Here is a 23,802-nt window from a genome sequence, read left to right as displayed (position 1 = left end):
ATAAGTAGGGATAAGGCCGTAGTCCACGTCACTGGCCCAGTACGGATTGGTGGGCTCCACACACTTTTGAGAACATTATGTAGAATTCTCAGGCATGCAGGTTTCCTCACGATGTTTTCTTCGACCATTAAAGCAAATTATATTTTAATTACTTAAAACGCACATAACTCAGAAAAGTTTGAGGTGTGTACTGGGATTCGAACTCGGTCTCCCCCATGGTGGAGTCGAGCTCCTATCCAAGGTTAAAGCCAAACAAGACCAGACAAGAGAAAATCCAAAAATTATAAATTCCCAAATTACTCTTCCTGGTAATAGAACCCGGGACCTCCTACTTAAATTCAAAGCGCACACCGTTGCGCCCGGGAGGTCGCCAAATTGATGTTTTACAGTTGAAGCTGTAACGTTAGTCATCATTTTGATGTTATCTTATACTTATGTGAATTATATATCAGAAAATACATCATAAGAGTACCGTTTTATACTGTACTTAGTTTTCAAACATTACATAGTGATACATTATAATTTAAAAAATCCTACATGTTATTATATTTATCAAAACTATACATTAACTAACAGTTGTCAAATTATAATAATAGTAAATAACTGATAAGGAAAGTCTAAAACGAGCAAAGAATAATATTTATTTAAAACTGTAAAATATTGCCTTCACTCAAAATATTTTACTCTACAAGAAATAGGCTGTTTTTACGGTGACTTGAAATACTAATCTTCAAGAAAGCGAACACTTTTCACTTTACAGATAAACGCCCACAAAACAGAACCAATTTAAAAAGTGAACGATGCGGAAAATCAATTTAGATTCACATTTCACACCGAAATCGCGTAAATTTTTCGAAGATTTAAAAATGAAGTAACGATGTAACGGTTTGTTCTTGATTGTCGGAGTTTCAAGTCTTGATATTGGAACATCTGTATTTGTTATGGTTATAATCGTGACATCGTAAGTCAGCATCTACAGATATGCCAACTAATCTGTGCCCTTTCTAACCAGGCTGACTTGCCAACCGATCTATGTTTGTGTGAAAAATTTGGCTGACGACGTGTTTCGACATAGTGATATGGGACTTTGGACTTCTGTCTTTGAACTTATCGAGATAGCGCAGTCAGCTAGTTACTTTTTGTTAATGTATTTAATAAGCTATGCAAGATTGTTTTATAAAGATAACCTAAAATAAACTATTTAAAACTAAATAAAATCTAAAACGTCCTAGAAACCACCGCAGCGAGGCACAGTTCCTAAGATGCTGGCAGCATTGCCCCTTTGGATGGCCAAACTAATTCGTTGGCCAAGGTAACAGCCCGCTCTAGGATCACCGGTAGACTCGATAACCCGATATGCAAGATTACACTTTTCGTTTTTTAAAATAGGAATGCTTAAAGTACATTTTAATTTTGTCAGTTAGTAAAGAGGACATAAAATAGGTAATACTGATAATCTAAGGTTCAATATGAAGGTGTGAACTATTTCATAACTATAACACCGACCAGTGCAGTGGCTTTAGCGCAACCATAACTTACTTCACAGAATCGACTACCTTTCCTAACTTCATAGAGTTCGTACCTTACATCCATTTTATTTTAATTAATTAACACTATCAACAGGTGAAAACAGCAATAAAATCCGTTCAATGCTTGTTAATACTAGCGATTTCAATCAGACAGAAAGTGAAATTGATGCAGATGATTTCATTTTGTTGATGATCGTTAATAGTGAATTGTTACTAGTTTTGATTGTGAGTTTGGGCTGAGAGTTGCCACGTCTGTAGATGGCAAAATAGGTGTCAGTGAAGAAACCGTATCAAATGCAGTCTCAATGGGTTTAAATGTACCAGAGCGTTCGGAGCGAACGCCGCGTGGGATGTGCGGAATCAAACATTATTGTCTTGCGCTTGCACACATGAGATTCAACTTCTTTATAAAAAGACAGAAATTAGGCAAGTGTGTTTAAAGAGTTATTATAAGCGTAGAAAGTTTAAAACAATAACCTTATAAATAAAGTGTAAAACAGTTTAGTCAAATAATTATTAAATAGTGTCTGGAGTTAAAATTGTCACAGGTCTAAATCAGAAAAAATATCATATTTAATTTAATTTTAAAGTGGTTAAAATGTTGCGGAAGCTTGGTGTAGTGTTTTTTTTTATAAGTAATCTCTCTTTCCGGTTAAATATAAGTACTGAATCAAATTCTAATGAGCCAAAAAACAAGTGTCTTTCCCTCCGTTGCAAACAGTCGTGTTATAAGTTATAACCAAGTTTGACCGTTATGTATGAATATATGTATGTATGGGTGTCTGAGTTATCTAAGATTTTTACGAATACCTTTTGTATTGCAAGAAGTGTTTAATCGCGACGCTTCTTGGCAAGTTGTCAATGTTTAATGATTTGTATTTTGTTCAGGCGTTTTAGGATTATCAGCTCTTTACTAAGGAGTTAGTAATAGTACTGATATTTTATAATACCTAGATTTTTTTAGAAATTTACTAGAAGATATTGGCAATATTTGTTGGCTGTGTTACTTTAGTTACATGTAAATGTCATTTATTAATATTACCAGCATCAATAGCTCTTCCGAAACGGAAGCTGCGAATCGTGCGGTGAACGATGTGATTTCTATATCATGCACATTTAAATTCTGGTTTCCTGAACTTATAAAAGTTTACTATTTAGGTTGTTAACTTGAATCGTACCTATCTGTAAACCCTATCTTTATCATTAATTATAGTACATTTAAATAATTTGAATCTTATCTTATCTTGATCTGACGATTTTAATGACCTACCCTAAGCTTCACAGGTGGATTTTATATATAATAATTAAGGTAAGTGTTTATTCAAACCTAGAGTTACCCGTAGTAAATTCAGTGACCGAATCTACACCAATTTTTTTTAAAAACTTAAGAAAAATTCGTCACCGTATATCGTATGTATTTTAAAATACACAATAATATATATTGATTCAATTTATAATTCAATGCACAAAGTAAAATCGCTCGCACTCTGTGCAATTTTAAAACGAATTTTAGGTACCTACCTACATTTCAATCGCAAGTAGTCCATAACAAATTGAATTCGGTTTGGTTTTTATTTAATCCTATTGAAGATACAAAAAGTGCGAATAGAAACGTAATATCGCAAGATGTAATTCATGAAACAGTAGCAATGATCCTCGATACAGCAAATTACGTGTGCAATAAACATCGCTCGGAAATTGTTCAGGCGGAGATATTTATTGAGCTCATTATACTGAATGACCGAGATCATAACGCATTTGATCTTTGTTTTTACGTGTATGACTGTATCTACTTATTTGACTGACTATAAGATTTTCAGAAGCCCCGCCAATACAAAGTAAACGATGGTCGAGCTGTATTTTGAAATTTAAAACTAAAACCATAACAGTTATTTAAGAACTTGCTTTGAAGGTATAGCTATATATAGGTTCCCCGTGATTCTTGCAAAGAAGTTTTTTAACGCTGTTTGCGGTAGTTTACCTGGTAGAAATCGTCTCGTTAGGAGAAACCGTTATGTCTCCTTCATGCAAGCCTTTCGGTTCCGTCCAGTGGTATTCATATATCATATTCACGCACTGGCCGTCATAATTATTGTTTACATACTTAATGAGTTAGTCAAATATATATATCAATAATAGTTTGTGACCTTTTTCCGATGCTCATTATAGAGAGGCACAAATATATTTTGCTGATTTACTTTAACGCACACTTTTTTTTTCTTAATGTATTAATTAGGTGAATGAACTCTGAAATAATAACTTATTAATACCTAACTTGAATTTGAACAAGAAGCTGATTCACCAAAACTCGTTTCTTTGTTGTTATTTCGTTGATGTTTTGTTTTCCGTGGGTATCGGGTACGTAAATTAATTAAGCAATAAAATGGTATACGTGGTATCAACGAAATGGGATGCCGCAACGTTGGTACTTCTTGACGCGAGCACAGTAAGCTTTAACCTAGACCAGAGGTTAAGCTATCTAGGGGTCCAAGAAATCGTCTTCGCTAAGGAGCTTCCTGTGAGATTCGGACCTTGGCGTAGGGAGAAGTTGGGAGGAACCAAATAGTTGGGCTAATCCTTAGGCCCCTAATTTACTTTTATTATTGCCTTTATTGACTCAACATGCGCATGTTCAACTACGGATTACGAGGTCCCAGGTTCGATTTTTGAATCGGGCCAAGAATAGGGGGATTGTTGAAAAAATTCAGTACCAGCCGTTAGTTGAGACGTTGACGTAGGACGAACGAATGATTTATTAAATTTCTTGTTCATCTTAATATATCTGTATTTATCTGAGTTAAATAAAAAAATACCTTACTTAATACCAGAAAGCTCCCAGCCTGCAGTTGTTTACATTAAAACTAACAACTTTTGTTCTACGACTACGATGTTTTTAATTCGATAGATTGTGTAATATTTATTTATTTATTTATTAGTAATCCAACAGCGTTACAAACAATTTTGGTTAAGGGTAATATAAAATATTCCTTATTTTACACAGACACTCCACTAGGTAATACTATGTAATTAATGTAACAGCGGCGCGCGTGAACCAAGACTCGCGCGCTCGCACCGCTTTGATTCGCAGTGTTACATCTCTTTACAGAAATAACATGATTTATTGATTTTTTTAATTTTTTTTGTATTAATCGACCGATCAAGTTTTGTATTAATTGAATTGATTGAATCAATATAGTAAACAACGGCACCTACGCTCTCCTAGAATGGAACACAGCATTGCAATAACAATGCTTGGCGTCAGAAATAATCATGGAAGTAGCGGGCGAGCTGTCACAAAAAGCTCTGCTACTACCAAAAAATTCAACATTTTTTTTGTATCAAATAAATTATTACTGAATTCCAAAAAGTAGTACAACAACAACTTTTTAGTTTCAATGATAGTAACTACAAGCCCGAGATCTTTCTGATATTTTTTTATATTTAAAAAATGAATTGCCGTCCGTTAGTCTCATTTAAAAATCGATAACGGCTGGACCTATGAGGCTAACTTACGAAAGGTTAAACGGTGAGAAAAATTCTTAAAACCACTGTTAAATATATATTTCTTGCGTTTGTGTGTTTGTCACTTTAATACCTCCTAACAATCTGGACCGATTTTCGTGAAATTTATTCTTTGGGTTTCTCTGGATGTTCAACTCGGTAGTTGCCGCTGTTTTACCGGGCACGACGTCCGCTAGTAGTTCATAATTTTCGATGTTTAAAATTACAGATGCCTGGTAGCATCACTAAATAAGTTCGCATGAGAACGCAGAACTACATAGGTGGCTAGGTACTAGATGCTGACACAAATAGGGAACATAAAAGATGTGACGTCATTCACCTGTCCTCTACGAATTGTATCAGTAAATGGAACCTCGCATCCGGTCCGATTGCGACGTCTATAGATCCGACTTCCAACGCTTTTCATCGTCATTGGAAACTAGATAAACCGTAGTAACAATAAACACACACAGACAAAGTAAAGTGTGTACACTGTACAGTACAAACAGTACAGAGTGTACAGTATTGTGTGCTGTACATGAATGCAATATATAATTGAATTGAACAAGGTTGTGATGAGGGGATCAATCTCGTTGGTACAATTATTTCAGCCTTCAGTTACGATGTATTATTCGTTAGTATTAGGTCATTTACCAGAGATGGTCGGATTGTCACATTGGTAAAAATATCGAGATGTTATGTTATTGGATAGAAGCATGCGTTACTTTGCGGAAATCCATGATATATTATGAAAATTAAGCTTAATTTTCTATACTCTGCGAAAAGCAGGAGAATCTGTATGGTGTAATTTATAATTTCTTCAATCCTTATACTCCACATCAAACAGATCTTCGGCAATGTCCCCTTTACGTTTCGCTCCAAAACCTGCGCATCCTCAGGAGATGTTGACGTAAAGTCAACATCTCCTGAGAATAATGAATGAATAATTGTTACTTAAATTGTTGTTACTTACAATTATTCATTAGAGTATAGCAAATTAAGTTTAATTTTCATAAGAAGTCACTTTGTTGGCGATAAACGTTCTATAACTATTTGAGATTTAGTTTCAACTTGAGTCTAGAAAGTTAGACCTTGTTTTAGACAGGTTACCCGTTTTAGTTGTTATACTATTTACTTATTTATTTTAAACTTCGTACTTAAAAAAATATTTTATATCCGTCTTTTCTTGGTGTTTTTTTTGTGTACGGTACATTCTCAAAGGGTAATAACAAATCGCTCGCTACAACATAGTAAACAGAAGACAAGGAAGTCTGTTTCCTTTTTTAAATCCCATCATACCATGTCTGAGCCGTGTTCACTGAAGCAATTATGGCACGCCTTAGTATACAGAACATGAAAGTTGAAACTTCATAAAACCTTAATAGAACCATGTATTTCAAACTATGGCTTCTAGATCCTATAGCCACGGGGTTGTAGAATGTAGGGACATGACGGGAAATTGAATCTTTTGTAACCGACCGTTTGACTCGCGCCATCGATTTTGTATACAAAACGAGGAATATTACTGAATCTCTGTGTATGTAAATTGAAAATGATTTGGCACGTATTTGATGTTGCTAAATGGTACGCAAAGTAGGCTTTTGCGGTCGTGATGTGGCTGACCCAAAATCTGAGCCAAATATTTGTGGTCTTGTTATATGATACTGAATGGGCATTTCGTATGCGTGCATTTGCGTCAGACTAATATCAATACTTATATAAAGCTAACGTGTTTATTAAATATATCTGAAGTTTGAAATCTTCAACACTAGAAAATACTTTTAGAATATTTTAGTATATTTTTTTTGCGTCCCATTGTTGAGAAAGCTAAAGGTTCTTAAAACTATGATATAAAGTCAATGCGTGCGTCACCAATCAAGTAGAAATATTTAAAGAAAAGAAGAAGTAGCTTATAAGGAGATTCGTTATAACTTCATAGTTGTTTTTTCTATTTAAATGCAAATTTCAGTTTTAAAATATTAAACACTTCTTTGATTTCCTAACATTTCTAAATCGAAGAATGCATATATAAAGGCGTCCGACCGCATCCGCGTTTGCGTTCAAATTAAGAAGACATGCAGGTTAAAGCAAGCTTTGTTATTGGTTGCAGGTAGGAAGCCGTCTTTCCTAAATTCCCGAATAATTTTCCGAATTTCCTAACCGCAAGAAAGCTCGAAGCGTTACTTTAACCTTGTCTTTTTCAAGTGTGTATTATAAACATTTTTATATTTAGTTTATTTCTCGTCATGATTTTTGTCGTTTAGCCCTGTCGTTTATAGCATTGTTACATCTCCTGTTACACCAGGAGTTACCAGTGTTCAGAATACTATTATTGCCTAAAGCATTCTTATGTGTGGGAGACCCTTCTACCGTGCCCTGCCTGCAGTGGGCCGGTAATGGGTTAATATAATGATGATGACGATGAGAATTTCAGTTCATTTAAAATCATGGGAAAGAATAATCTAGAAGTACTTGCGTAGATTGTAGCCATTAAGTTCAAATCGCCTCGTAAAAGCGACCGTCGTTGCGTGTTTCACATTCATTTCGTACGCCGAAGTAATTCCTAAAACATAGATGAGATTTAATTTTATTAAAAGGATCGTATAAAATATTAGGTTAAATAACAAAATTAGGTAATTAATGTAAGATTTAAACCATTGTATCGCACAGATGCCACACATAAATTATTGTGGTCAATGATGTGCTGCAAACTTTGATTTTATTATAATTAATTGAAAACGATAAGTTTGATCGCATAATAATAAATCATAACACTCAAACGGATAGACTGAATGCTGCTATCTATGCTATTTAATAACACTGCAGTTAGTCAAATATGTATACTAAAAGGAGAACATACCATTTTCCTGAAAAAAAAAAAAATCTGCAAAGATTATGATGCGAATGTTAGAATTAAACGGGTATCTGACAGAGTAAGAATAGAATGGAATAGAATAGAAAAACTTTATTGCAACACAACACTATAGGAAAAATACAAATAAAACAGTAATAGTAGGTACTTAGTGCTAGGTTGCAAAGGCGGCTTTATCACTAAAAGTGATCTTTTAAAGGCAACCTGAGCGTACGAAACCGATAAAAAAGTGTAAAGTGGATGGTGCATAAAGTATGTTACAAAAAAAATAAACTTACATGAACATACATACTACATTACAAAGTAAGTTACATCACCGTTAAACGTTTAATAATTTTTCGAGATTCGGCTTTACGCGAGAATAGTGAAATAATAAAACACGAGTGTTTAGAAAGTTAGAGTAATAATCTAAACCTTTTATTACTCTTCTTAGATCTTACATATTTATATCGTACATGTTTTCTATTACTTATTGTATTGTTTAGAGTTGACAAAAATTGGATCACGAGTTCACGACACGACACGTCTTATAAGAATCAGGTTTTAAACGCTGCCTGAGTTCAGTATTTCATGAATTTCAGCATGCAAGTATCTACACGAGTAAAGAAAGTTACACCCACCTATCTATAGCCTGTTTAAGTGGTTATAGTTTTATATTATCTAATTATAAGCTTTATGTATAAATGGTTTATGCTTATTTATATAACGTGTGTAATAAACATAGCTAGATTAATCAAATTAAAGTTGAGCCACGTTTTTTACGTCTGAGTTCAACATTTTATGAATGTCAGGGTTATGTGAGCGTTTTCGAGGCCTCCGCTTCTAAAGTAGGTGTGCTTTGAGTATTTGACTCGTTAGATCTTCAGTCTGGCTTCAGGTGGACACTTGTGCACATGTGCATCAGTGAATTCTGGATTCCGTACGTGCTGAAGTGAAGCCCTTTTGACCTACTTTGCTATTTTGAAATAGTTTGATGGCATTATTTATATAGTCCTTCTCACCTTTCTTTAAAGGATCATACTCAATAGAAATAATTTTAATTTCTAACTCCTCCAAGAAGGCATACCCCCTGTGATTGACCCCTTTGACAAAAATGGCAGCATTAAAGAATATTCAGATAATCGTATATTATCGACGATGCCGCTTGTTATTCAATTTGGTCGCTCTGTTTTGAAAATGTAATTTAAGATTCAGTTTTCAGTGAGAATCTTCATGAGTTTGGAGAGTTAGGCCTGTCGCTACGTTGTATTTCATCCATTATATCTTCTGGCTTCAGGTTCACACTTGCGCAGTCTTTCTATACTTAATTCCCGATTCTTTACTTGCTCAACTAAACCCTTATTGACTTGGCTTGCTATTATTAACTGTCGACATATTGACGGAATTTTTCATCACCTATCTTTGCTTAAAGTAAATAATTTTCTTATCGGTCATTAATGATATGTTCCATATTACCGACAATAGAGTTGGTAGCTCCATCTTTAACATGGCGCGAAGTAACGGAAGAGAAGGGACCTCAAAAGGGATAATAGGCCTCTTTGACGGATTTTTATGTTTTTCTGTTAAAGAGGCGGTGACGAATATTATAAACAATAAGCTGAAACAAAATAACGAAATGTATAGTAACTTACTCATATGTAATAAAAAGCTGATGAATCTGAATAAGTCTGCAGTGAAAGAAGTGCCACAAATATTTTCAAAATAAAAAAAGGGTAGGCGAATTTCCTGACGCTTTGTCTTTTACGCCATTATTGGTGGCCTGGAAGAGCTTGCTATGTAGCTATTACTGCTTTTCTATTTCCTGCATATTGTATTCATTCATTCATTCTCATAGATCTTAATAACTTAGCTGAGTGTTAATAACATTTGTGTTCGTTATAACCTCTCTTGACTCTTTAACCTCACAAACGGCAGCTTTCTCTCTCGTTTGAATTTCAATCAACTTTCCAGCTTCAGGTGGACTCGGCACACGTGCATACTAATTACATTTAACCTTTATTAAACGAATCTCTCGAACCAAGCACTGTTGACCCAATTAGGCGATATATTACTTTAATAATTTTTATTTGGGCCGCGTTCACATCGGTTATAGTGAAAACTAAATTGATGTATATATATATATATATATATATATATATATATATATATATATATACACTGTATACATAGCATAGCTCATGGGAAGCGTGCGGTGACGATGACGCGAGTTCTATGTTTTTGTTCATCCAAAAAGTGCTTGACACGACTAAACAAGTTTTCGATTTAAAATCTTGTAACATTATTAATTTATTTATTATTTATGTACCATAAATGTGAATATCTTTTCCAGCTATCCCTAGATAGTATGGTCTCCCGGGGTGAATGTATCCTATGTCAGTCACCAGAATGCAAGCTTTTGTAGCCGGAAATAAACATTAAAACTTAGTTTTTGAAATCCTTCAAAAAAAGGCCCTGAGAAGCCAAACTTCGGTAGTAAAGTAATAAGCAAACAGATACACTTCTGCTCGTTCATAATATTAATATCGATTTAATTTTAAATAATTTTCATTCCAATTTCAAAACGTAAGATTTCATGAGACTATTCTGAAGTCCTTACCGAATTCGAGTCGAAGTACGTACAAAATATATTTACCCAAACACGACTGAATGAGCTCGGTCGTCGCGTATGAGTTATTTGGAATGGAATCGAAATAACATTAGCTTTAGGCTAGCCGCATATCTTACCTACAGCTTATAGCCGCTTGATATCGAGTTTACCGGTACAGATCGCAACTTGTTTTTTGTGAACGCTTGTTATAGGTAAGGATGCAAATGCAAGCGAAATCACTACGAATTTATTGCTATCGCGATAGCAAGCATCTTTATTATCTACTCCTCCCGGATAAAGGGACTTCGGTGCCACGGATGGCCAGAGTGGGGGTTCTGGCTTCTCACATGTGGCCCCGGGAAGACGTTGGCTTAATGTGGCTCAGGCTGCCGTACCTTACATGTAGACAATTTTCCCCGCGACAAGGCAAAATGGAGGCAGCCGGTAATTTCAGGAGAACCCGGAGCCTCTAAATTGTATTAGGAGCGGCCACCGGGGGTGTTTTAGTTTGAAGGAATCCCATATAACCTGATTTCACCCCAATAAGCATCTTAAAAGAAGGTATCTTGCTTCCAGGAGATTTCCCAACCGTAAACAAAAAAAAGGCTGTTAAAGGTAGGCTTGGTTAATATAATAATAATTCTTTATTTGGGAACTAAGACCCATCTACACTATTATATATAACAGAATAATTAAAAACGAAATCAAAAAACTTACATGAGAATAATTACAAATTAGAATTTCTGTCTCCAGGCAGCCCTACATGGAGATTAATATATAGCTTGTAAATTGGGGAGTCGTATCTATTTAATGTAAATGTGCAGCAAGCATTAGAAATAGCATAGAAATCGTTGACGGCCAGCCTTTGGTATATTTCATGAAATCATATAGAGTTCCGTTTTCGCATTTCGTTCGTTAGAACTTCAGGAAGTTTTGAGACGCAACGTCGCATACTGATTGAATTTGTTCAACAAGGCGTTTATGGCCGAATATATTCAAGTGGAGTCTTATCTACATATACCTCAAATAAAGCGATAATTCTGTACTTAATTAGTTTATTTTCGTTTCATATAAGATTTAATGATAAGTATTTTAACGTTTGAAAAAAATCCGAGTTGGTGGATTTCACATGCCTTTTGAGAATGCAGATGCAGAATTATCTGGCATGCAGGTTTCCTGACGATATTTTCCTTCACCGTTGAAGCAAGTGATATTTTAATTACATAAAACGCACATAAACTAGAATAGTTAGAGATGCGTGCTGGGATTCGAACTCGGCCATCCGAAAGTGAAGTCGAGCTTTTACCCACTGACCCATCACCGCTTCCTCTCCGTGGAAAGGATAAAAATGTATCTTCTCTTGTGCGCATTGTTGCACAAATAATATCCAAATAAGATACGCCTGAGAGTTCTCGATAATGTACTCAAAGGTGTGTCGAGCCCAATCATCCACACTGGGCCATAGTGGAGGACTACGGCCTTAACCTTATATGATTTTGATGCGATGGTGCTTCAAAACCATCTTACCATTTACTTTTACAATTTATTACAACGCACTTACAATTTACAATTTATTTATTGTGCGTTCGAAGATGCAATTTTATATAATTACCCTCTTTTTGTAAATTAGCCTGTAAGTTCCATTTAAGTGGAAATTCCTTTGTGGAACAATAAATAGCTTGAACCAGAACCCCTTCGAAGTATGGGAGGAGACCCGTGCCCTTTTTTCTCCTGCTCATGCTTGCCAGTTGAGATGGCAGTCAAAGACTAAAACGTTGCAATAACTACAAACGAAGAATGAACCCGTATTAACACTCTGTATTATCTATTCCAGAAGCAGAATGCGATGGCTGCGGCAGCGATGGCGAGGAGGGACGCAGTGTCGGCGAACTGCTGCTGCCACAGTACGTGCTGGCGACCGGCGGGTTGGCGCGTGACCACCGCCCGCTGGTCACCTTCCCGGACAACAACAACTTCCATATGGTCACCGCCGCCGAATACCGCCGCCTGCTTCTCTACCTCACTTCTGTGCCCTCGTAAGTACCTACCCTTCGTACCAATGTTTAAGCAACTGTTATTATCAACGATCTATATTATTATGTATGTCAAAGAGTGTTTGTTTGTCCTTGCTTTACGCACTAAATAAGCAAGCAATCAACTTGTTTTTGGGCATACGAACGGTGAGTAACGTGGGCTACTTTTTGATCCACCTATACAAACGATCCCCAGGGGATCTGTAAGAAACCATAATAAACTCTTACGGAGAACGCGGGCAACCACTAGTCAGGCAAGTATAATTCTATGCAATGTACTCTGACCCTCCGGCACGCATCGGCCACCGGCGCTATTATTTCGCTTGCTCTGCTCCTTAAGGTCGTAGCGTTATGTTAAATAGACTTCCTCAAGAATTCTGCTGCTGATCTGAATCCTCAAACTTTAGAAAGCAAGAATGGTGCCTAAGTTATTCTTGTTTGTTTCATAAATTCTTTTAATGTTTTATGCAACTTATTATTGAGAATTATTGTAATGTCTAACTCTTCTTAAGCCAGAAACGTTTAATCAAATAAAAAAAAAAAAGTATAAAACTTCCTCAAGAAAGTAGTTTGTTTTCCAGTAGGATGTTGGAGCTAATTAAAAAGAAATACCAAGTGAAATCATGGCAACTAATAAAACTAAGTGAGTTGCGATTCGTCTCGAGTTTATCGGACCGCAACTAATAGAAACCATCAATGATTGTTGCTATACAATAGCTAAATGGTGGTTAAACTTTGCTTATATGTTCAACAATTCGCACGAATGGGAAAACTATCAGAATTGCATCAATCATAATAGACGTAACTAGCACGCGGGTGTGAAAGACCGTTACGTGGAATAAACAGATTACAGAGGCGGCGTTAGATCTACATACAATAAGTTCCTACTGTACTTTATACAGACTACATATCATACGGTATTGAACTCATATTTTTTCTTTCAGACTATTAGAAGCTGAGATGGGCTTTCACATAATAATCGATCGGAGAAAAGATAGATGGAATTCTGTTAAAGCTGTGCTTCTTAGAATATCGGTGAGTGAGCTATAGGAACTGTATATACAATAAAATTAAACAAAAAGTTAATGTATCACATGTCACAATTTTTTACATTTTGAGAGATACAACATTATAGTGAGATAATGTTGATAATTTTTTAGTAGTATACTTAGCTTTTTGTGTCAGAGCTTGTCCGGGGATGTAGGTGTAACAGGCACATAAGGTTAATTTCTAATAATTCCCCATTTTGTCACACCTAACCTCAGCTCATATTATGAGAGATGGATAATGTGCGAGGCCTATCCTGCTTCTATAGATGTTCGTGGGCTAAACGTTTATAGTTAATAAAATTCGATCGCCGTGGCACGGGCTAAGTTTGTTGTGGGCTTCTTCTTAGGTCAGGGCTCGTAACTTTAGTTTTAAGTTTACGAATGTAGTTATCGCCATCATATTTAGTATGTAATTTACACAACAAAAGTGCCACCTAGTCACCACTCTGACGTGTCTGAAAAACTTCGTTTGCTAACTTCCTGGTTGATACCAATTTTCTGTGTCCACGTATTTTGACGCCTTTTTTTGGTTTTATACCGCCCGTCATCAAGGTTTTTTATGAACTTTGTAATTACTTTTAAAGCCTGGTTTTAATGAAAGAAGATTTATTTTCCAGGAGTTTTTTCCGGGCATGATCCACGCGGTATACGTTTTGCGGCCGGCGAGCTTTCTCCAGAAAGCGCTATCTGAAGTTAGCAGCAAGCTTTTCAAGGAGGAGTTCCGGTTCAGGGTGCTCGTTTGCTCGTGTGTGGAGGAACTGTATGAGCACTTTGACCGCTCGCAGTTGACGCCGGACTTGGGCGGTGAACTGCAGTATTCGCATTCGGAGTGGATACAGCAGCGAATAGTAAGTTGTGAAAATATTCCGCAATGAGATTTTAATATATCTATGTCGATTTTGATTATCTGTGTTAGAGGAACGTGGCTAAAGTTAGGGTATAGTATAAAATATGATGGTTAGTGTTAGAGTCATACATTAAATTCCCATAAAACAATGGATCAAAAGGACAACCCATTCAAATAAACAATGATCGCTATCGCAATCGGATGCTAACGAAACTTCTTTCCTATAGGGAGCTTGTAAATAGTACCTAAGATAATCATACCTAAGTTACCTTAGACAAATTCGCAAGGCTATCGACTAAGTAGGATTTATGTAACGTAAGTGTGCGTTTTTGTAACCTGATATAAAATAAATCAAAATAAAAACACTAGAATTTTTTTACACAACATCCATAACATACACAAGCTCCATAACGTTCTCAAAGGCGTGTGAAGTCCACCAATCCGTACTGGGCCAGCATGGTGGACTACGGCCTTAGCCCCTTCCCATTGTGGGTGCATAGTCGAGCCCTGTAGTAGGCTGTTAATGGGTTGGTGTAAATTATTGCTCTAACCAGGTTGATCTTCTAATAATTTAAAATGACATTGTGAGATGGTGATAACAAAAAAAAACACCCGGCTAAGTTTGTTGTGGGCTTCTTCTTAGACCAGGACGCGTTTGGAACCCTCGTAGCTTTAGTTTTAAGTTTACGAATGTGGTTATCGCCATCATGTCACTAACGTGTAATTCTTATGTACGCATCAAAAGTGCCACCTATGGGCCTACTTGAATAAACATATTTTTGACTTTGATATGATGATGAATATTATTAAGATTGCTGGGAGGAAGGTTAGGTTAAGACCTTCCAACGCTTTTCGCCTTTCTATGATGTTTATCACCCTTGCGCTCTGAACCACTAATGTGGATAAAAAATGAAATTTCGTGGTGTGCTGATCGCCACACGAAACGCTGAGAAAGCTGAACAAATATTCCCAAAAAAATTGTTTAGATAAACGTTAAAGCATAAAACAATTACTTTCAGGCCCTGGAGAAGTTCTCAACGCTAATGAAGGAGATATCGGGGAAGCTGGACGACTTTATGCGAGAAATAGTTGACTGCGATATGGGCAACGATCCCACACAAACCAAAGAATTATTAGAAACACAAGAATCTAGGTAACATATTAAATCTTTATAATGACCATAAAGGTTTACTTGCTGAACCTAAACCCCGACAACAAAATGAATCTTTACATTGTAACTGTTATATTTTTACAAAAATCCATATCTACTTAAATATAGTTTGAACACGTCCGCCGTGCCGGCTCATGCCGACAGGCGGGCGTCGGCTACTTCAACCAAATGTCAATAAAAGTAAATTAGGTACTAAATTATTAAGTCGATAAATGTACCTATTTATTTTTCATTACTTATATAATATTTGTGTCAATTACCATAATGAAAAACTTAAGTTACTGAGCTTTAAGTGACTGCTGGACTGACGCTTGACTTGACCATTGAAAATTTAAACTGCAGCAGAGATTTTTGTTATTTCCAGATATAAAGCTTTAAAAACCGAACTATCGTCAGCGACAAGTCAGGGCGAGGAGTTGCTGTCGCAAGTGCGCAAACCAAATCTTACTTATAATATTATTAGTCATGTTGCTGCTGTTGAAAGGTAATAGTTATTTATTTAATACCTTCCTATCTAAATAACAACTTAGATACTATGCGCACTGCGCGATTTTTTGGATTCGTCAGTCTCGACTATTCTCATGAGAACTCAAAAAACTATTTAATCCACAATCTTCACTATCCTCGGTTTTTTTTTCGTTCATGAACTACAAGTTAGTGATAAGAGCTATCTATATATATAAAAGAGAAAGTGTGTGGGTATGTTCCGTATTGGCTCCGAAACGGCTGGACCGGTTTCAATGAAACTTTCAGGGAATCTCCGGATTGACCTGGCGAGTAATCCTGTAAAGTTTGGTGACGATCGGAGCACTCCTATTTTTGAACTGTCAAACTGTCAAATACAGCTTTTATTTACTATATATATAGATGATATTCTATTGTCGGGTGTACATGGGTGTAGATAATGATCTTCACCCGCTCGAGAAGAGTATAGAAGAGTATGAATACGGAGAGAAATAAATGATATAATATATTATGAGACTTAAATTAAAAATTTAATTATGTAAGTTTATTGTTTATATAAAATAAAGCAAAATCTAGCCCGGCGAAGCTGGCTGGGTACGCTACATAAAAACAAGAAAAAATGGGAAACATTTATCAATACTAAATTTAATCTTCGAACTTCGATTTAATTGATTGTATGTGAAAGAAAGCGTTAATAGCCTAGAAGTAAAGACGTCGGCTTTACTTGCGGGAGTACCGTGTAAACCCTGGCCCACGCCTCACACTTATCAGAGTTATGCGTGCCAATGTCACTAGCGTTAGCGGAGAATGAAAATATCTTATGACATATGCGTACCTGCATGGCTAGCATGGGCAAGAGACAATTATATACCCGAAGAAAGGTTAAAAATTTATCTTCTCCCACAGCTTTATCAATTCACAGAGCACTGGCGCACAAGTGGAATTAGTATGTGTAATAATAAACGGGGGTAAACTTCTCCCATTCCACGTTCCCGTGCTTTAGCGGGACACGTTAATTACATCCGTTGCTAGGGGATACAATCTCCTGGCTGTGCTAGCCCTGCAGAGAGTTCTCCATAATGTTCTCGTGTGAAGCCTAGCGTTTGTCTGAAACCCTGCTTGTTCTGGCAGAAGACCCGTGCCCCGTAGTGGGCTAATAATAGGTTGACTATGTCGTAAATGTCCCTATAATCGTAAATTTGGGAGCAAGCCATGGATAAATTATGTCTTATTTTCATATTTTGTATGACAAAACGTTGTAGCATGTCAGCGCGTGGCTAACACCTAAGAGTTTAAGCACGTTACCTAAGACCGACACCTCGTGTGGCGAAACGTGATAGGTCTAAAGTAGCGTTGTAGGTCTAAACTCTATGTCCCTATCTCTTAAGTTAGGGCCTTGTGCCTGGGACACAGACTCGTGTTCATATTATCCAGCTAATCTACATTGAAGCGTTTTAACTCCTATTTAATAGAAGAGCCGAACCTGCAGGACATAAAGTAGAAGTTGAGTTTTGTCAGCTGTACAAAAATTATATAATTAACTAAAACAATTTTGTTTTTGCAGGTTACTTGTACAATTAGATGAGACTGAAAAACAATTCGACAATTTTTGGCAGAAACATTCAATGAAATTAAATCATTGGTTGAAATTTAGAACATTTTTATTAAACTTTAAACAAATGCAGGTACGCTTAATTATATAACTTGCATGCTTATATTATGATATTAAGATTGAAAGGGCCTGAACTGAAAGCCTGGCCGTTTACTTTTGTGTCGAAAGTCGAAAAGAGGGGTCTTCGGTGAACATATTCGGTGCGAGTTCTCATTTTCCCTCATAGGTTTAAACACAAAGGCTTCTGATGCTGCTCGTTTACCTACCAAATCTGTGATATTCAAACATTTCTCTTGATTATCGAGATCGTTTTTTTCTTCGAAATTCGGTAAACGAAAATCTTTTCTTTTCTGTGCATCTACTTGAAAAGTTAACTTCTGTATTTGTCTCGTTTTCTCTTCCAAACGTGCAGTGAGTTCTTCTGCGTGTTTCCTTTTCCTGTTAAAATCAGCTTGTAAGGATGCAATTTTACGTTTGCTCGTTTCTAATTCTGCTTTTAGCTTTTGTATATTCAGATTGTTTACCTCTTCCAAGCAATTGAGTTTTTCCTTTGCGTGCTTCGCAAGACCCTCTTGATATAAGGTCTCCTGTTCAACTTGATATGACCAAAAAGATATCGCTCGCATTGCTACGTCCATGATAGCATCGGGCTTCAAACCCGCTAATACAATTGATTTAAATGTTTCACTTGGTTTAAGATCCGCTTGGATTACGTCGAATTTATCACGCAGTTCACTCCCACACGCGGGACATGTCAGAGAATTTTCTGAGTTCCTCTTGAATTCCCTTTGACCGTGTTCGACGCAAAAGGCATGTGAACAAGTAGTGACCCATGCGTTGCTGGATAAGGATTTTCTGCATTTACGAAAGTTACATATCATATCTAAAACCATTTTACATAAAAATTAACGGTTTCGTCAAACTTAGACACAATTTAATAATTTCATACTAAGTTTACATCAACAACTTATATGTCAAAATATTTGACTTTTTTATCTAGACTTTTTTTTAAAAGAGATCGGAAATAGAGGTTTTATGGTAAAATTAAATAAATGCTATTTTTTATTTTAATATTAATTTAATTATTTAAAAATAAATAAAATGATGTTGATGAGGTGATTCTATATATTATTATACAATTATAAATTATAATTTTGTTTGATAGGCTACTTTAGATGGTCATCTAAAAACAGCATGTGATATGACGGAAGTCGGTGAAACAGCAAACAGGGTTGAAAGCCTTATTGATGAAGCCAACGACTTTGAAAAACTGTGCAACTGTGATCTCAACTCTGCTTCATCAGTTATAGACGAAGGTAAAAACCAAAATTACGTCTTGGCTGAATAATGTCATACCTTCGCCAGTTTTTTTTTTTTGCATGCATTTAAGATTTTTAAATTAAAGTTCGGTCTTTTATACAATGAATTCCTTTTAGCTCTTAATTATAAGTTTAAGTTATAACTTTAGCACATAATTTTTTTTACATAATAATTATTGTAAAGTTTTTTTTACTGTGATGGGATTTCAAAGAGTATTTAAATTTAAATGTCCAGACTGGCTTCCTTTTGTCCGCCATCTTTTTATACCATAATATAACCGTAACCTTTTATTTATTTTCAGGCGAGATATTAATGAAAGATCCGTTGAGTTCCGTTGACCATATAGAATCAAAATGCGAAGAATTGAGACGAACGAGTTCCTTACTTATAGATAAAATACAAAAGCGAAATTTGCTACTGACCAAAGCCAGAGAATTAATGGATAGGATAGATAAGGTATACACAATTTCCTTTATTTAAAATTTCAAAATTAGATTTCATCCACGTCAAGCTTTTTTATTTTTTTAGGGTTAAAATAATAATTAGTATAGTAAGAAAAATAAACTTTTTTGAATTGCGAATTGATTTTGTTTGAATTAATAAAGAGCGAAAGACAAGAAGGTACCTATTTATTTATTTACCTATCTAGTACTGTTTGTAAACGAGATATTGTTACTATGTTAAAGACCTGAACTCACTTGAATTTTCATCTGAGGTTGCCCGAACTTGATACTGTGGTTAAAATTAAGTTTAGTGTTTAATTTGTATCCAAAATTCACTTTTTTTAAGTATGCTTGTTATTTTAACGTCAAGTCTGTAGTTATAGTTTTCGGTTCGGAATATTCAACCGAGAAGAAGCTGGCAAAGAACTCCGCAGTTGCTCTTTCCCAATAACATTTTACGTTTTTTTTTTTGCATCTTGCGTCAGGTGAAAACGACGCAGCCTGCTTCCAAGCAACAAAGGCAAATAACTTGGGTTAAAATAGGCTCGATTTAAATAATGTGTTTAAGCGCAATATGGGTTTTAATAATAATAATAATAATAAAGCCCGTCATAACGTCGGAATAGTTTTCTCGCGCTGTTATATTTTAAAAATTCTGTCTGTTGCAGTGTGACAAAACACTGCAAGTATTCCGACTGTGAGCTACGTTTATTAGTAAGATAAGGTTAAATACACCGTAAGTTAATTTGCTTTTAAAAACAGGCAAACGACTGGTGTGCGACAGGCGTTGAGATCTTAGCGGGAGAAGGTGGTCTCTTAGCCGTTGACAAGCTGCTAGAAGATGCTAAGAGCTTCGGACTTACGGCTCCGGAGCAGTTCCGTGATATGCTCATGCAGTCTGCTACTCAGGAAACCAGAGCACTAGTCACACAGGTATTGGAATAAGATTATATATAAACTAGCTGTTGCCCGCGAACTTCGTACGCATTTGTAATGTTTGTTTTCCTGGTATATATATATATTTATTTTTTTTGTGCGCTTGACAACTATCATGCCTGATCTAAAGTAATGATTCGGTCTAAGTTGCAGCGCGCTTGCATACAAAATGCCTTTTCACTCTTCTAAATGTAGCCTATGATACTTTCGTATTTTGAAGTAACTCTATGCCAAAAATCTAGTTGTTTGGTTGCTTAGTGACGGTGGGGCAAACAAACAAACACAATGTGAGCTCGGATTTATATTATTAGTATGTAAAAACTTCACTCTACCCGCGGCCACGAAATATAAACATTTAACCAAATAACCTAGCGCAATTAGCAGGCTGTCTAACACAAAACCGGCGATAGTTCAACATGGAGGTAATGGTATGACTTCGTCAAGGGCGCCAATATAAATCCTAAGTGTAAACGGTTGAAGGGCATCCAATATTATCCATGAGTTGAATAGTCTACTTTTTACAACTTCAATAATGCACCAATTTTACGTTTACATGATAAGTTTTGAAAGAATTTTTGAATAATCTACAAACGTGGGTGTCCAAGACTGCACCATTTATTTTTATTTTTATTTATAAAACACTAAAAGTTCTACTTATATCCTCTAAAGGCTTTGAAACCATCCCAACTGGTCCAACTGATGTGCACCAGACGGGTTTATTTGAAAGGCAATAGCATATAGATAGGATTATACCATTAAAACAAATACATTTCGTTTTGCAGAGTAGTAACATACATCGGGTATCTTATAGCTAGGGTAGCATTATAATATTAGTGTGGTTGTCCAGGTGTGCCAACGAGTAGAGGACGTTTGGCTCATGGTGTCGGTGAAGCGAGCGTCTCTAGTTCGCGCAGCGGCAAAACCCGCCCGCCCAGTGCAGTCAGTACCTCCACACAGCGCCGCTCTGCCTATCATAAACAACAACAAGGTTAGTGCTAGTATATTTACGCCATGCCATTAAATGATAGATTTCGAAATATATATGTCGTCATTTTATGCAGGCGGCCATCTTGGATTTAAAATTGGTCATTGTGTATGGTATTCTAGCTCTTTAATTTGATACCCAAATTGGGAGAGCTGTGTAAAAATATCCGCCATTTTGTGGTGGCAGCCATCTTGGAACAATTTTCTTCAAACATATCTAAGAACACTCGATTAATTCACCTTTCATACAAAAAACCACCATCAAAGTCGGTTCATCCGTTCGGGAAATACGATGCGACTGACGGACACACACACATAGACACATCAAATTTATAACACCAGGGAGCTTACGATATCTATTTATGTAAAATTTCTCGTTGCATTGGGGGTTTTAACAAACAATAACTAATGAGAAATATTGGATAGAAGCAGGCGTTACTTTGCGGAAATCCATGATATATTATGGAAATTAAGCTTAATTTGCTATACTCCTCCTGTTTTTTAATACAATAATACATATTCAAATAATACTTTAATCATTGCGAATTCAAACTTATTTGGGTAAAATAGAGATATATCTGCAAATGAGATCGGCCGCCATTTATTAACAATACAATTTCTATTGTTCATTGTGATGAGCATGAATGTTTTTCATTGTCTGGGTATTTATACGTATATTTTAAGTATTTATGTATATTATTCATAAAACTATTCATCAGTCATCTTAGTACCCATAACACAAGCTACGCTTACTTTGGGGCTAGAAGGCGATGTGTGTATTGTCGTAGTATATTTATTTATTTATTTATTTATTATTATTATTTATTATTATTAGTGTATAATTAAACTGGATAAAATTAATGTGTGTGTTAAATTATTAACACGTGTGACGTAACCTATTGTTGATTTTCGTCGGAGTGTGCCTGAATATAGTTTTATTAAATTCTATGGAACTCCCTACAAAAAACCTATACCCAGCAGTCGACGTCTATCGGTCGTCGATGATACTGATGAAAAAAAACAAAATACAAAAGGAAACACAATAGATAAAATTAAAAAAACTAGTGTGCAAAAGCGGTCATATCGCTAAAGCTATCTCTCTACCTTTGGCGAAAGTAGTTCAAAGTCAAAGTCAAAGTCAAAAATATCTTTATTCAAGTGGGCCAGGTGGCACTTTTGATGCGTACACAAGAATTACACGGTAGTGAGATGATGGCGATAACCACATTCGTAAACTTAAAACTAAAGCTACGGGGGTTCCAAACGCGTTCTAATAAGGAAATATTGGTGCGGCAATAAAAAATTTGTAACTAATAAAAAAAGTTTGCAAAATATACTACATGTTATAAATTCTAATACTTAACATATAATTATTATATATATTACATATTGTTCATACATATAATAATAATAAACTACGAACTATAATGCTACATACATACACAAAGATCATTTTTTTCTGCATCTGCGGATCTTTAACTTGCCTATTCCCTTCTGTTTTATTTGTTGTTTGACAATATTGTATATATTTATTTATTATTGATATTAATTATATAGGTATATATTAATTATTATCACTATCTATATATTTTATTGTAAGTTTGTTATATGTACATATTATATTTGTATATATAGGTTTATGCATGTTTATTTGCAACACAGTACAGTTTAATGCACCACCTACCTCTCTTCTTGAGCTGTTTTTAACGCCTTTGGTTGCCTGGAAGAGATCGCTATGTAGCGATAAGGCCGCCAAATTGTATACCTTTTGTTAAATTTTTACTTTTAATTTGTTATGTTTATGTGGTGTACAATAAAAGTGTATTCATTCATACATAAAAAATAGTTTTCCAAACGACTTTTTTAAAAGAGGCAAGGAGGCACACGTATGTCAGCAGGTAGGGAATTCCAGAGTCTGACACAATTAACCGTAAAAGAGTTACTATAATTTTTCGGACGACTGCATGTAACCTGTAGTTTGCCGCCGGTGCAGCAAAGTTTCCAGTTATCTGCGCCGAAAAAGGTATAAAGTTCTTTCAAATATGGCGGAGTCTGAGGAAGAAACAGAAACAACAACATAAGATACAAAAGAGACAAGGCGTGCATCTCTCTCCGCTGACCGACCGACAACCATTCAAGCTCAGCGTGGAACTGAGATATGTTATCGAAATTTCTCAAACTACAGATAAAAAGATGCAAAGATTCTGCTTTTCTTGTGAAAAGTTTTTTTTCTGAAATGAATTTTGGTATATATTCAACTTGCAAGTCTAGCTTAAGCTGTGCCAAAAATGAATAAAATAGTCTATTTTTGATCGACTTAGTTGCATAGGCGCTAATTTAATTGTATTGAAAGAAAAAAATCTGAACTAAAGTCGGACAATTTTCCTATTTCTTCGATCAATCTAAACAACAAAATAAGCTTAAGTAACCATATTATTTAGAAAAACGTTTAT

At 35.6% G+C, this 23,802-nt stretch overlaps 2 protein-coding genes across 5 annotated transcripts in view; one reads left to right on the top strand and one right to left on the bottom strand.

Annotated features, from left to right (window-relative positions):
• LOC120632070 (guanine nucleotide exchange factor DBS-like) overlaps positions 1–23,802 on the top strand; it is a 151,441-nt gene that overhangs the window by 44,954 nt on the left and 82,685 nt on the right. For all 4 annotated transcript variants that reach the window (XR_005659072.1, XM_039901848.1, XM_039901866.1 and 1 more), the window contains exons 2-11: positions 12,324–12,525; positions 13,467–13,557; positions 14,189–14,419; positions 15,438–15,571; positions 15,954–16,073; positions 17,619–17,739; positions 18,832–18,982; positions 19,288–19,442; positions 20,192–20,362; positions 21,213–21,353. Coding sequence is in view for 3 of the 4 variants with exons in the window: in XM_039901848.1 (XP_039757782.1) it covers positions 12,324–12,525; positions 13,467–13,557; positions 14,189–14,419; positions 15,438–15,571; positions 15,954–16,073; positions 17,619–17,739; positions 18,832–18,982; positions 19,288–19,442; positions 20,192–20,362; positions 21,213–21,353 (1,517 nt within the window). In the remaining variant the exon portion in view is untranslated. The remainder of the gene's footprint in view (positions 1–12,323; positions 12,526–13,466; positions 13,558–14,188; positions 14,420–15,437; positions 15,572–15,953; positions 16,074–17,618; positions 17,740–18,831; positions 18,983–19,287; positions 19,443–20,191; positions 20,363–21,212; positions 21,354–23,802) is intronic.
• Positions 17,741–18,581, bottom strand: LOC120632100 (E3 ubiquitin-protein ligase CCNB1IP1-like). The gene has a single exon (XM_039901894.1). The coding sequence runs from the start codon at positions 18,557–18,559 to the stop codon at positions 17,780–17,782; it is 780 nt and encodes a 259-aa protein (XP_039757828.1). The 5' UTR covers positions 18,560–18,581; the 3' UTR covers positions 17,741–17,779.

The sequence above is a fragment of the Pararge aegeria genome, chromosome 2 (genome assembly GCF_905163445.1).
Source record: "Pararge aegeria chromosome 2, ilParAegt1.1, whole genome shotgun sequence".
NCBI classification, from domain to species: Eukaryota; Metazoa; Arthropoda; class Insecta; order Lepidoptera; family Nymphalidae; genus Pararge; species Pararge aegeria.
This window is presented reverse-complemented; position numbering and strand designations above follow the sequence as displayed.

Excerpts from the sequence above, each read along its gene's own strand:
- LOC120632100 (XM_039901894.1), bottom strand. The coding sequence starts at position 18,559 with ATGGTTTTAGATATGATATGTAACTTTCGTAAATGCAGAAAATCCTTA.